The following is a 13,979-nucleotide window of genomic DNA, read 5'->3' as shown; positions in this document are numbered from 1 at the left end:
TTTCCCAGAGAGACATTTGTGACATTGTTATATTAAACATGCCCAATTATTTCGTACGGAAGCACAAGATGATAATACCAAACATAACATTGTTACTTTTACAGAATATATTTAAAATATTCAGTGATTTTTTTTCTGGATGGTACTGGACAGAGTCTTTTCCTGTCGTTTCTGGGTATTTGGTACAGATAGATCACCATATACAGAATGTGGGTTTAATTTCAGGTAACAGCAAATATAGCGTAATTCTCCTTTAGACTGGGACACAGAGGATTTTCATTTCTTGTGTGTTCTGGTGGTTTGTAACTCAACTGGTGTCAGATCAAGTACACTGACCATTAAAATTTAAGGATAAACCATTGATTTGCAACGTTTGCACAAAAAGTAGATGAAGCAGGTGAATAACAGTCGGGATTTAATGTGGCAAAATTAGCATGTGCCTCCTTTACATATGCTCCATCTTTTTGCCAAATATCATGGAATGGAGCCATTTGATTATTTGTGCTATTTTGCTGACAGACAGCACTGAAAACCTCAAAATCAGGACTGAAATCATAAGGCTGCCGGTCACAATTCCTCACACTGTTTGAAAGAGACAGTGAGTGATTAATCGGATCAACTTTCCTGTAAAAAATGATTCATTCAATGTTTTAAACAACAAGCGCATAAAAACTGCAATAAAGTGTCTATTTATATATGTGCATCAATACAGAAAATCTTCTTGTGAAATATTTTCTCATGTGGCATTCCTTCCATTTGATATGTAAATTGTCAAACTGTTCCAGTCACAAAATTATAGTTAATATTTTCTAAAACATTTGAATGAATCTGCAGTAAATCCCTTATTATATTTAGTACATTCAAATCTAAAATATTTCAATGTTGTGATTTTTCAAGCATCTCCCAAGTACTGGATTAACTTGAACTAAGACAGTTGAACTTATTTTGCAGTCTGGTGAAAATGATCCAGTCATTCGATAGAGAAGTCAGCAGACAATCTCACTTGCTCCTTCTGGAAATTTTCACACAAACACCATTTTTAGGACCAAGAGTGCTTAACGACTTCAACTCAAGAGGAACCTGAAAAAAAGAGTGCCCTCGATAAAACAAACATCTTTTTTCAGGACTGGCTGTTAATGAACATTCATGAGATTTGCTGAGCAGCTCTAAGTCAAACGTACCTCAGTCTTAGAGCAAGCAGTGATGTTGAAGTTGTGGAACAGATGCATTAAAGCCAGTTTGATTTCAAGCTGGGCGAGCTTCATTCCCACACAGTTACGGGGGCCAGCCCCAAATGGTAGGTATACGAATGGATGTCGACTGGCCTTGGCCTCTGGTGTAAACCTGGGGATCAACAGCAAGTTGTTGTTTTTAAAGTTGAATGAAAAGCATTGGAAACTAAAAGACCACATTCTTAATGAGACAAATTTCTCTTGCTACTTTATACAATGGCATAAAACTACTGTTATCTTGAACTGAGATATTTAACTACATGAAAAATATTACATGATACAGTTCTGTTCATAGTTTTTATGGAAAGAATTTCTAGGCATAGCCATGTGACAGAAAGTTCCCATTTTGGTGACCTTTGAATCTCCTCGTTGCTATTTGCAGGTGATGTGGGTCTCTTGGCTTCATCTGGTGGTTGTCTCCAGCACTCACTGGAGCGGTTTCCAGCCGAGTATGAAGCGGCAAGAACGAGAATCACAACTCCAAGGTGGAGGCCATGGTTCTTAGCTGAAAAGGGTGGAGTGCCTACTCTTTTCAGGGATGAGTTGCTACCCCAAGTGCAGGGGTTTAAGTATCTGAGGGTCTTATGAAGACCCTCAGAAGTGAGGGAAAAATGGAGTGGGAAATTGACAGACAGATTGGGGCCACTGCTGAAGAGATGTGGAGGCTGCATTGGTTCGTTGTGGTAAAGAAAGAGCAGAGCATGAAAGCAAAACTCTCAATCCAAGTCCAGCAACTCCAAGTCCAGCAACTGGTCTCTTCAGTTTCCAGACTGTTGTTAAAAAGAGGAGATACTACTAACTGATACTACTAACTACTGACACTGCAATGTGCCAACTCCCAACAAATTCAAAATCAAGCTATATCTCAGTTTAAATGTTCTATTTTGAATAAATTATGGGTTTATAAGATTTGTAAATAAATGCATTGTTTTTATTTATATTTTACACTGTGTCCCAACTTTTTGAATTGAGATTGTATTTGTGGGTTGCAGATGTGATAATTTCACTACACAAAAGTGTTTACCACACCCAAAAAATGTATTTGTACCACTGTACAGAAAAATATTTAATATGTTGTTAATATACAGCTGAAATCATGTTAATAAGTCAACATTTGACTGCAGTCATAAGTCAGTCTCTTTACTCGTTTCAGACAGAACTGAAGCACCTCTCAGGAATGAACTTCTCAGGCTCGGGCCAGTGTTCTGGGTCATAATGGAGGAAGCCTGCAGGGATCTCCAGTATTGCTCCTTTAGGAAGTTGCTGACCATTCACCACACAGTCATGATCTATTTCTCGTGCAAACCTTAGTGGGAAAATTTCAAAATTACACAGTTACAGAATGGTCACACACAGTATCGACAGAAGAGCTGTAACTTTATTTACTTTATTTATTTACTTTATTACGTTATGTAATTCCCTGACCACTGCCACCCCCAGAGAAACTAAAGGGGGAAAACAGTGAAAATAAATTTAACATCATTATCAGAACTGTTATTTCCTTAATTTATTTGGACTTTTAAGCTCTATTGCTTTTTGCTGTCAGTTATAGTTGCCATTGCCTCTCTTGCCTCCCCTGCTCTCTATTTCTGTACATAGCTCCATTCAAAGAAGAAGAGTTTAAGCGTAATGATAGCTACAAAAGCATTTTTAATGCATCTGGATCCAAATGTGAACAGAGCTTAACCCAAATGTCAAAAGATCAGAAAACATCTGCATTGCTGAACCCATCTTTGATCTTTCAACAGTGATGATGATGATGATGATGATGATGATGATAAGAAGAAGAAGAAGAAGAAGAAGAAGAAGAAGAAAGGTTTTCCGGATGATAGCATTATGGCTATACCCCATGAAAAGCTAATTAAGGGACAATGCTGAAAATCTTCCTATATCACAGGGTACCAAAGCTACCCCACTGTAGCCCCAATTGACATCCTTCTTTACCTGAATCCAGGAGGGTAGAGGCGTAATGCTTCACATATAACCATGTCCAAATACTTCAGCTCCTGCACATTTGTGTAATCAGGTGAGTCCTACAAAGCAAACAGCATGACAATCAATGACTGTCCACAACTGCATGAATCAAAATAGATCAGAACCAACTGTAAAACACTCACATGTCTAGTGTAGAAATCATCCACCTCTTTCTGTACTCTGAGTTGACATTCAGGGTGGAGGGCCAAGAGGTAGCAGGTGAACGCCAGAGTGCTGCTACTGGTTTCATAGCCTGCCAGGAGGAAGATGAAAGCCTGACCAACAATCTCATCCTCAGTCATCATCTTTTTCTGTGGACGCCTGACAGACGGCTCCTGTGAATGAGGAAGGTCATTTTCCTGAACTTTGCCTGAAGACTGGGTCTGCTGGTTGTTGTCACTGATCTCATCGGTGTCATTTGAAGTGTCAAAGCGCTCCAATGACACACACTCTTCGGTGGTTCGAGCATCTAACATCAGCTGAAGGAAGTCTCTACGTCTCTACGTGTAAAAGAAATAAATAAGAAAGATAGGAAAATGACAGTTTCAAAGCCACACACAGATTTAGGAAAGTCTGAGATTCACCTGCTCAGGAGGCTGCTCCTCTCTCTGTTTGATGATTTTGTGAATGCTGTTAATGAAGAAATGACTCATCTTGTCTCGTCTTTTGTTGGGTATGAACCTCGACAGAGGAGCCATGATGGAGGGAAAAGCAACTAAAGACAGAAACACACAAATCTGCAGAGAACTGTATACACAGGTATATCAACAAAAATGCTTAAATACTTCTTTGGCATATTCTACATCTATTTAACCTTTCTGAAATTCTTTCTTACAATTCTTTGTGATCAACTTTCTCTTTTAATGTCCTACATAAATATCTGAAATTCAATTGTGTTATAATAATGACTCACAGAAAAGTAACAAGACAGACTTGAAGAAATCATTGGTGAAGGCCATCTGAGCGTGTTGGACAAGTGGGTCATCTGGGTTATTCTGCGAGTCCACCTGAGTTGCAAATGCCACACTGGCAATAACATCCATGGTAAAGTAGCCAAAGTATCTGCAAAATAGCATCAAATTTTAGAAATATGAACAGTGAAAGAAAAAATACAGTAGAAGTAAAGTAGACAAACTGCTTTCAGGCTTTCATCATTGTTTATGTATTTACCTGTGGATATCAAAGGCCTCTCCTGACTCAGCGTAGACATGCAAATTCTTCATCAGGGTATCAATGGCTGTGTTGATGAGCGGAACCATCTACACTCAAATGGAGAGATAATGACAGATGCAAAATAGTCCTATAAACACTTCAGTGAATCATAATGGGTCCATAAACATAAAAAATGGGGGACAGGTCCATGTAATTCCATAAACACCACTACCACAGCTACTTAAATTACACATACAACATGGTTCCAGGAATCTAAGTTGTCAGTTGGGATCCTATGTTGTCGGGAGGCTTTTGCAATCTGGTAGGGTCTCCCATGTCAAATTGGTCCTGGGTGAGGAACCAGACGAAGGGCGATTCAGACAACTATTGTCAGTGCAAAAACAAGGGAACAGTTTACCCTGCGCTTCATAGGGTTACTGGGACACCACCCTGGAGTCATGCCTGTAGAGGGTGCGTGGGGTTCCATGCCTTAGCCTATGGGGCACGGCTGGGCGCAGGGTATTGGGACATGGAATGTCACCCCTCTGTTGTGGAAAGAGCCTGAGCTAGTGCTTGAGATTGAATGATACCGGCTATATATAGTTGGGCTCACCTCAAAGCATGACTTGGACCCTAGAACCAGCCTCCCGGAGAGGGGCTGGGCTCCAGCCTGGTAGTGATGTGTTGGTCGCGAACGAAATGGCTCTTAGAGCCGGCTCTTTGACGTGAACGACGCAAGCCAGCTCCTTATTGCGAGCCGTGGTTTTTTCTTTTTCTTTCTCCCACCTGTTGTATGCTCACCTTATTACTAAATTAGGCAGAGCACTCTGAATTGAATCAGGACATAAAGCACGGTCTTTATGCTGCTTTATTGAACATTGTCCATCTTACAACTAGCCACTTAACGGGGCTTCCTTCCGACAACAACATCCGGTTCCCAGGTCATCACCTTAAGACATAGCCATATCAATACATGACATCCCCCTTTTCCTTAGACTCAAACTTTAGTTGTAATAACTTTGATGTCTTTTTTTTTTTTTTTTTTTTTTTCCAACACTGAACATTCTTCTTGTCTTACTTTCTAACAAGTATATAATCTAACTGTCTCACCACACATGTACCTTTCTTTTTTCAATATATACATGTCAAAATACACATATGAACTTGAAACTTGCCAACTTTAAGTTACCTCTTCACCTTAACATATTATAGTTCATTTCACCACAAAATCACGAAACCTCTCGGGTATCTTTTTAGCCCTCTGTGATCTACTTGGTCTCGCTGGCCCCTGGGAGCCCTCTTGTGGTGTTGGAGTGAAGGTGTCAGTCTTTGTGGGTGTTTCACCTTCCTCCCTTTCAGGTATTGTGTCATAGTGTCCTTCTCTGGTCTCATTCGTCTCGTATTTCTTCACATGTGTGGTATTCCGGTGATAGCGAGCTCCTGTTGGTGATTCAATAATGACTTGGTTTCCAGTTCTGCTTACAACTTTGTGTGGTGTTGCGTTGAATGGTGTTGTAAACTTGTCCACTTTGTCTTGTTGAACCAGCACTGTGTCTCCCGAGTCAACTTTTGAATACTCAGCTCCCCTTCGTTCATCAGCATAAGTCTTTGATTTTCCTTTCTGTTCAGCGTCTCTGTCACGCACGTCCAACTCCGTTGTTTTTGCCTCACTGATGTTCGGTAACTTTCCTCTCATTTTGCGGTTGAACAGTAGTTCTGCCGGACTTTTGCCCGTGGTTGGATGTTCAATGCTGCGATACACTGTTACATATTTTCTTAGCTCTCGCTTCCAGTCAAGTCCTTCGGCTTGTGCGATCCTGATTCTTTTCATCAATGATGCATTTTGCCGTTCCACTTCTCCATTTGCTTGAGCCCATTTTGGTGTAGTTCTTATATGTTTGATTCCATTAGTTTCACAATATTCTCTGAACAGCTCAGATTTGAACTGTGGGCCGTTATCAGATTTGATTGTAACTGGTAGCCCATGTCTGCTAAATATACAGTCAATAGAGTCGATGACTTTTTCAGCAGTTGTAGATGACATTACATCATACTCATAGTACCGACTGTAGTAATCTATCAGTACAAGTATTGAGTGGTTCGAAGGTAGTGGTCCCAGTAAGTCTACCGCCACATCTCGCCATGGTCCATCTGGTAAAAGTGTGTTTCTCAGTGGTTCAGGTGGATCTGGTCTGGCTACTATTTGACATCCGTGACAAGCTTTACAAAACTTTTCTGCAGCTTTGTCCATCCCTGGCCACCAAACTTTTGTTCTGAGATGCTGTTTGGTTCCAACAATTCCTAAATGTCCTTCATGAGCTAGTGACAGTGCTTGAGCTCTGAGGTTTTCTGGCAATACAATGCGAATTCCCCGCAAAACTATGTAGCCGATGACACACAGTTCATTTGCAATGGGTGCATATGTTTTGCATTTTTCAAAGTGTCCATTTTCAATAGCTCTTCGCACTTCTGTTAATTCTGAGTCTGTAGCAGAGGCTTCTTCAACCTCTCTTGTCGTGAGTGCTTTTGGAGTAGCATTAACTGCAACAAATCTCACGTATTCTTCAGATTCATGCTTATGTGTCTCTTTTGACGTGGTGTCAGCCAGCAGTCTTGACAGTGAATCCGCAATGTTTTGCTTTCCCGCAATGTGCACTACTTTAAAGTCATATGGTTGCAGTCTGAGAACCCATCTTTCTATGCGTGCACAAGGTTTAGATTTCTGGCTGTATATGACCTCTAATGGCTTGTGGTCTGTGATGAGGTCAAACTTCCTGCCATACACATATGGATGTAGTCTCTCACATGCCCATACCAGTGCTAGGGCTTCTCTTTCTGTTTGAGAATATCTTCGCTCACAGTCTGTTAAACTCCGACTTACGTAGCACACTGGTACCTCTTCTCCGTTCTGTATTTGTATTAGCACTGCGCCCAAGCCTACAGGGCTTGCATCTGCTATGACTCTGGTTGGGGCTTCTTTGTCAAAATAGGCTAGGGTACCTGCTCTGGCTAACTCAGTCTTTAGTCTTTCAAATGCTTGCTTTTGTTCTGGCCCGAATGTAAACATAGTTTCTTTTCGAGTTAAACGTCTTAGTGGTTCAGAGAGTGTAGCAAACTGTGGTATGAACCTGCTACTGAAGCCTACCAGTCCAAGAAAGCTTCTCACCTCAGTAGCATTCTTCGGTTCTCGGGCTTCCACCACAGCTCTCACTCTTTCTTCAGTCGGGCCGATGCCTTTCTGTGTCAGCAGTATTCCCATGAACACGAGTCTGTCCATGTTGAACTGACACTTCTCTGAGTTTAGCGTCAGGCCACAGTCAGAGAGTTTCTTCATCACAGCATGCAGGCGCTTATCATGTGTTTCTTGGTCTGGCGCGTGTATGATTACGTCATCTGAAATGTTCTCAACTCCTTCAATGCCAGCTAGTGCATTGGCAATCTCATGCTGATATTGCTCACTAGCTGATGAGACTCCAAATATTAGCCTTTTGTACCGGTATACTCCGTTGTGCACTGCAAATGTAGTTATCTCTCTTGACTCCGGGGTAAGCTCTAGTTGATGGTATCCCCACTTGAGATCGAGTTTGGTGAAGATTGCAGAGCCGTTTAGTCCTTGCAAGATTTCATCCACAGTGGGTATGGGGTATCTTTCCCTGATTATTGCCTCATTTGCTTTTCTCATGTCTAAGCACATTCTGATATCTTTGTCACATTTCTTTGGGAGTACCACTACAGGATTTACCCAAGGTGTAGGTCCTTCTACACGTTCTATAATGTCCATGTCAATTAGTTCATTGATCTTTTTCTCCACTGCATCCCTCAAATGATAAGGTATGCGCCTCAGTGGCTGTGCTACTGGTTTCACATTTGGATCAATGTACAGGCTGATCTGTTTGGTGTTTAGTTTTCCTACTCCTTTGAACACTTTTGGATACTTTTCTTTAAGAGTGTGCTTTAAATCTGTGACAGCCGCCACATTTTCACCTATTTTCAACACTCCTAACTTTATGGCAGTCTTTTTCCCCAGGAGTGGTTCACCATTACCTCTAATCACAATAAATTCAGCCTCTTCAGTCCTGTCACCAATCTTGATTTCACATCTGAATGCGCCTTTAACCGTGAGTGCCTGTGCTGAGGAATATGCATATAAATTCCTCTGCTCTTTGGGTACATATGAGTGACATTTTATCTTTTCAGCTTTTAGCTTTTCCCATATGTTTTCTCCCATCACATTACTTGTAGCTCCAGAGTCAACTAACATTTTCAACTCTATTCCCCCAACAGAAAAGGTAAGTTTCTCAGGTATATTATCATCATTTACAGTAAATGCATAATCATCTTGTTCAACAGCATTCACATTTTGTTTCTTTTGTCTTTTTGTACGACACATTTTTGAAAAGTGGTCCTTACCATTACACTTGTGACATGTTTGTCCTCGTGCTGGGCATTTGGGATCTTTGCCCATGTGGTCAGTATAACCACACCTGTAACACTGTCTTTCTGTTTTATTATCATCTTTCATTTGTCCTTTTGGTCTGTTGTTCTTCTCTTTCTTTGCTGTAAAAATCCGGCTGACCGTGTCCTCTCCTTTCTTTTCCCCGGTGACGCTCATCGCCGCCATCTGCTCCTCCACACGTTCACAGTGTGAAGCCACCTCTAACGTGCGATTTAGAGTTAAGCCTGGACCCTCCTCAAGCAGCTTTCTCCGTACATATTCAGAAGTGCATTTACTCAGGATAGCGTCCCGTATCTGGTTATCATTGTCAGCTTGAAAGTCACAGTCTTTTGCAGCTCGCCTCAAACGTGTACAAAATTGTTGCACAGTCTCACCTGGTGTTTGGGACAATTTGTGGAAAGTTTGGCGTGCGTATGCTGCATTCACTTGAGGAACAAAGTAAGTGTTGAGCGCAGTCACCGCAGCGCTGTAATCCTTTGCCTCTCCCGTCTGTGGTAGAGTGGAGAAGACGTCCTGCACGTCCTGTCCGGCCATGTGCAGTAGAAGAGCGCGTCTCTGCTGTCTGATCGCGTCTGTAGCATCATCCGTCAAAATAAGACCTTTCCCATCAGCAAACAACTCGAAGGATGTTAACCAGCGCGTCCATCTCGGTCCGAGCGTAGCTGGATCCGTGTAGCAGGCGAACGGTTGAATACCCGACTTTTCCATGTTAGCCCACAAGTTTTTTTTTTTCGCTAACACCGTGCCGCCGCTGGGTCTACTTCTCACAAAAACAAATCCAGGTCCGTGTCGTCCTCGTCGCCATTGTTGTATGCTCACCTTATTACTAAATTAGGCAGAGCACTCTGAATTGAATCAGGACATAAAGCACGGTCTTTATGTTGCTTTATTGAACATTGTCCATCTTACAACTAGCCACTTAACGGGGCTTCCTTCCGACAACAACATCCGGTTCCCAGGTCATCACCTTAAGACATAGCCATATCAATACATGACACCACCCTCTCTCGCACTTTTTTCCCGCTTCACTCCACATGCGAGCCTTGTGCTTTGCGCTGGGCAGAGGGGGGAGGGGCGGTAGTTACACTCGCAGTAGCACAGGAACAGAGCCAGAGGGAGAGAGAGAGAAAGAGAGCCAGGGACAACAACGTCACATTAGAAAGGTATAGTAATCATCCACAACTTTTTTCAGTTGTGGATGATAAAGGATTGAGAAAGTTTATTCATGCAGGTCCATATGACAGAGAATATGCATCTTCTTTTTGTTTTCATATTTTAATTTATATTTAATTGTGTTGTGGTTTGCAGTGTTTTGTGTTGTTTCATTTTAAATTTGTTTAAAAGGAAAAAGCTGAAAATGTAAATAGTTAAAAGTTGAACTGTGACTAGTTGGTTTTTGTATTATATGATTTATTTATTACATTTTATGTGGAGTGAATAAATAAAAGTATATTTACGGTGGCCCCTACAAACAAAGCACGTACAAACTTCAAAACACGTACAAACCCTGAAGCACGTACAAACTTCAAAACACGTACAAACCCTGAAGCACGTAAAAACTCCAAAACACGTACAAAACACAACAGAAGTGCTCCAGGATGCTAGGCCCAGTGTTGAGCTTTTGTTACCTCGTGGCTACACAAGCCAGCAAGTACCAACGACCGGATTTGGTGTGTGGTAGTAACAGGTAAATGAACATATATGAATGCTTGTGTATAAATACACAAACAATACACATATGCTTTCAATTGTGTAATTTAAGTGATCTAGGTAGCTCTGTTTTGAAGTTCAGTTAACGCTAGAAATGTGTTTTGGAGTTTGTATGTGTTTTGTGTCTAGGGGTCACTGTATATTTTTATATATAAACATATATAAATAAAACCACTTTTTTTTTACATTAGTAATTCCTTTTGTGCATAATTTTATATTATTGTTAATAATAAATTAATTAAAGCAACAAAGCAACCTGAAGAGCCGGTTGGGAGCTGAAAGAGCCGGCTCTTTTTAGTGAGCCGAGCCGAAAGAGCCGGCTCTCTAAAAAGAGCCAGAATTCCCATCACTACAGCCTGGAGTTGCTCTCGCTGAGAGGCAGCAGGCTGGGGTGGTTATTCTGTTATGCCAGGGGCGATTTTAGCCCAATCAAAGCACCCCCCAAAGATTTCTTCCTTTTTTTGACAATATTTGCTATTTGTGTGACACACTGCTAAAAATATAAAAAGCATACAGTACTTGGTTGAGACATAACATTTGGTTTGTTCCAGCTCCACTCTCCCCTGCTCTGGCTCTAGTGCTGTTGCTGCCAGAGCGCTGCTGGCTGAGACGCAGCAGAGCGGAGGTGGAAGTGCCTGGTTTAAAACAGGACTGTTTAGCTGCATTTTACCTTCAGTTACTGTCCGAAAGTCTCCTTATATTTCAATCGCATCGCTATAAGTGCAATGTTAATTTCTGCCGATAAGTTCCACTTTGTTCTTACTGTTTGCTGCGGTGATGACGTCACATGCTTTTACGACAGTCCTGCCGTATCACGAGTCGGAGGAGCACTAGGCATGTTTTTCTCCATGAGTGCGGGGGAATAGCGATCTCCAGCCGTGTGCGTTCCTGTGCAAATAGCCACACGTCTGTCCACCCCTCCCACCATGTTCAAACATAAATTTCAATCAATTTTATTATTGTATCATCAGATCTGTGGCTGTATCGACACTCGAGTGCCAACTGATCACCACCTGGTGGTGAGTTGGATCAGGTGGGGAGGGAGGATGCTGGACAAACCTGGTGCACCCAAACGTGTAGTGAGGGTGTCTGAATAGACCATGTTCAGCACCTCCACAGCTGAGGCTGCTGCACTGAGCTGCAACTGTAAGGTGTTTTGTACCTTGGTGGTAAACAAACCGAATGGTGGACACCGGAGGTAAAAGGAGGTATCAAGCTGAAGAAGGAAGCCTGTCAGGCTTGGCTAGCCTGTAGGACTCCAGGAACAGCTCTTGGGTGCCAATAGACCAAGCGGAACACGGCTCAGGCAGTGGCTGCAGCAAAAACCTGGATGTGTTGGGTGTTTCCTGGACAGAATATCTAGTTGTATCCAGGTGGTGGGGGGGTTTCCACTTTGGTGGCCTCAGGATTTCATCTTAGCGTTTTGGCTTCATTAGGTGATGACTTCCAGTTTGCACTGGAGCAGTTCGTGACTGAGTACAAAGCAGCATGAATGAGAATTAGCACCTCCAATCCAAGACCATGGTTCACAGCTGGAAAAGAGTGGAGTGGCCACTCTGGGTCATGGACAAGTTACTGTCCCAGGTGGAGGGATTTAAGTATCTTGGGATGTTGTTCATGAGTAGCTTGCAAGAGAGAAGAGAGAGCTTAGGATAAAAGTGAAGCTCTCGAGTTACCGGTCTACGTCCCCCCAGATGAGCTGGAAGAGGTGACTGGGGTGAGAAATTTGGCCTTCCCGTCTCAGAATGTTGCACTGGCGACCCAAACCCGGATAAGCACCAGAAGATGAGATGTGATGTCATGTATCTTATTTCATCTTATCTTATCTCACTTAATGAGAACTTTATTTTCTCACTTCTTTCATCTTGGCAGCACTGAAAGATGGGGTCAGGACACTCCGTACTCGTTTCCACTGTTCATTCCTTAACTGGAGAAGGCAATCAGATACAGGCTTTTTGGCAAACACAAATTTCTGCAGAGAGATAAGAGAGCACAGGCAAAACAATCTGTAATAACCCCTCAGTAACTCTTGTGTGACAATCAGGAATAAACACACATGTTGCATCTTTGCTTTGTATAATTTCCTTACATTCCTGTTAGGGAAGTTGCTGAAGTCCTTCACCAGCAATTGTCTGAGCATATCAGGGTCTGCTACCACTACCACTGGTCTGCGGCCCAAATAATACCTGAAGTATGAGTCCAGACAAAACATGATGGGTAAAGTATCATCTCAAACTGTAGATTATTTATAGAAGCAAAATATTCACAATCTTATTTCAGTAGTTGCTGTTGTAGGATGTATTTTTACTTACCCACATACTTTACCATATGTTTTGACAAGATCATTCAGAGGTTTGAAAAAACCCTGAAAAGAATATTTGAAAAACACAGTCGATGTAACAGTCAGCTGACAATAATGACACAAATATGAGAACAAGGACACCATCCCAGTTTGATGCAAAATCAAGCAGACATTGAAGGTAACTCTGGTCTTCCTTTGTTACACTGTATCTTACCTGCTGAAACATGAATAAGTTCCCAAAGAAAGGCACTGGCTTCGGATGTTTGATGCCACATCGTGAGAGGACTGAGAAGGGATGGACTGAATACCTACAGGCAAAAGTGTTGAAATGTGTTGTTTGTAGGTTGAATGAAAAGAATTTGTGTCAAATGCAGTAAAGAACAGAGCTCACCTTTACCTGGATTCTGTCTAGAGTTATTGTTGCATTCGTTTGCACTGCCTGCTCTATAAAATGTCAATGTATGTGTTTTATGGCACTAGCAGATTATCTACGTGTCCTTATTTCCCTTGAAAAAAGTGTATCATTGACATACTCACCAGTAGAGGAGACCAAGAAAAATGAGGAAGAGTGTCACAGATATTTTGCTGGTCTCAGTGTTGAATACATTTAGAAAGTCACCTGCACCCTGCATGTTGGAAAATCTTCTCTCAGTTTTCAATCATTAATAGGAGAAAAAGGCCCCTGGAGAGAAAAACAGCAAAAAAGAATTAGTTATACTAATATTTTTATTCAATACTTTAGTCATGACTTTCACTAGAACAAAGCATTTAAAGGTATTGTGCAGAAATTCAGGCTTTTGGGGAAATAAACACCTGCCAAAGACCATACATCTATTCCATGTTGTCAAGCCGCTTTGTCCCCGATCAGTTGTGTAGTTTCTTCCAAGACTTTCTACTTACTGAAGCTTTTTTTGTAGCCTTGAGAACTCACCCGAAGAGGAGAGATGTCTGTTCCTATTGTATCCACTTCTGTTTTGTGCACACAAATGTTAAACCACAGATAAAATAGTAACTACAGATTTGGATTGCCTCACCACCTCCATAAATGAGACAGAGCAGGGTAAAGGTAATGAGTTAAAGAGCTGCTATTGCACAAACTTTTAGGGGTCCATAGTTCAGCTTTGCTTTTCTTTAGTCAACTGTCTGAACCTGT

At 41.7% G+C, this 13,979-nt stretch overlaps 1 protein-coding gene across 3 annotated transcripts; it reads right to left on the bottom strand.

The window, feature by feature from the left end:
* Window positions 1–405: 405 nt before the first annotated feature.
* Window positions 406–13,886, bottom strand: LOC146569366 (thromboxane-A synthase-like). Of its 3 annotated transcripts, none has more exons than XM_085281620.1 (14): window positions 13,758–13,886; window positions 13,364–13,508; window positions 13,041–13,134; window positions 12,837–12,889; window positions 12,614–12,710; window positions 12,380–12,496; window positions 4,377–4,465; window positions 4,120–4,268; window positions 3,791–3,921; window positions 3,350–3,706; window positions 3,177–3,265; window positions 2,401–2,538; window positions 1,182–1,344; window positions 406–1,080 (listed from the first exon to the last, which is right to left on the bottom strand). In XM_085281620.1, exons 2-14 carry the CDS (start codon window positions 13,456–13,458, stop codon window positions 1,000–1,002), a joined length of 1,653 nt encoding a protein of 550 aa, XP_085137746.1. In that variant the 5' UTR covers window positions 13,459–13,508; window positions 13,758–13,886; the 3' UTR covers window positions 406–999. The 3 variants fall into 3 exon arrangements, with proteins under 3 accessions (XP_085137746.1, XP_085137747.1, XP_085137748.1); XM_085281621.1 differs by having other exon boundaries at window positions 13,656–13,848; XM_085281622.1 differs by lacking the exon at window positions 13,758–13,886 and adding an exon at window positions 13,640–13,754.
* Between the last annotated feature and the right edge of the window lie 93 nt (window positions 13,887–13,979).

This window comes from Mchenga conophoros, linkage group LG7 (genome assembly GCF_057382185.1).
Source record: "Mchenga conophoros isolate Kocher_MC1m ecotype Shallow Benthic linkage group LG7, M_conophoros_male_GT1.1, whole genome shotgun sequence".
In the NCBI taxonomy this organism is placed as follows: domain Eukaryota; kingdom Metazoa; phylum Chordata; class Actinopteri; order Cichliformes; family Cichlidae; genus Mchenga; species Mchenga conophoros.
This window is presented reverse-complemented; position numbering and strand designations above follow the sequence as displayed.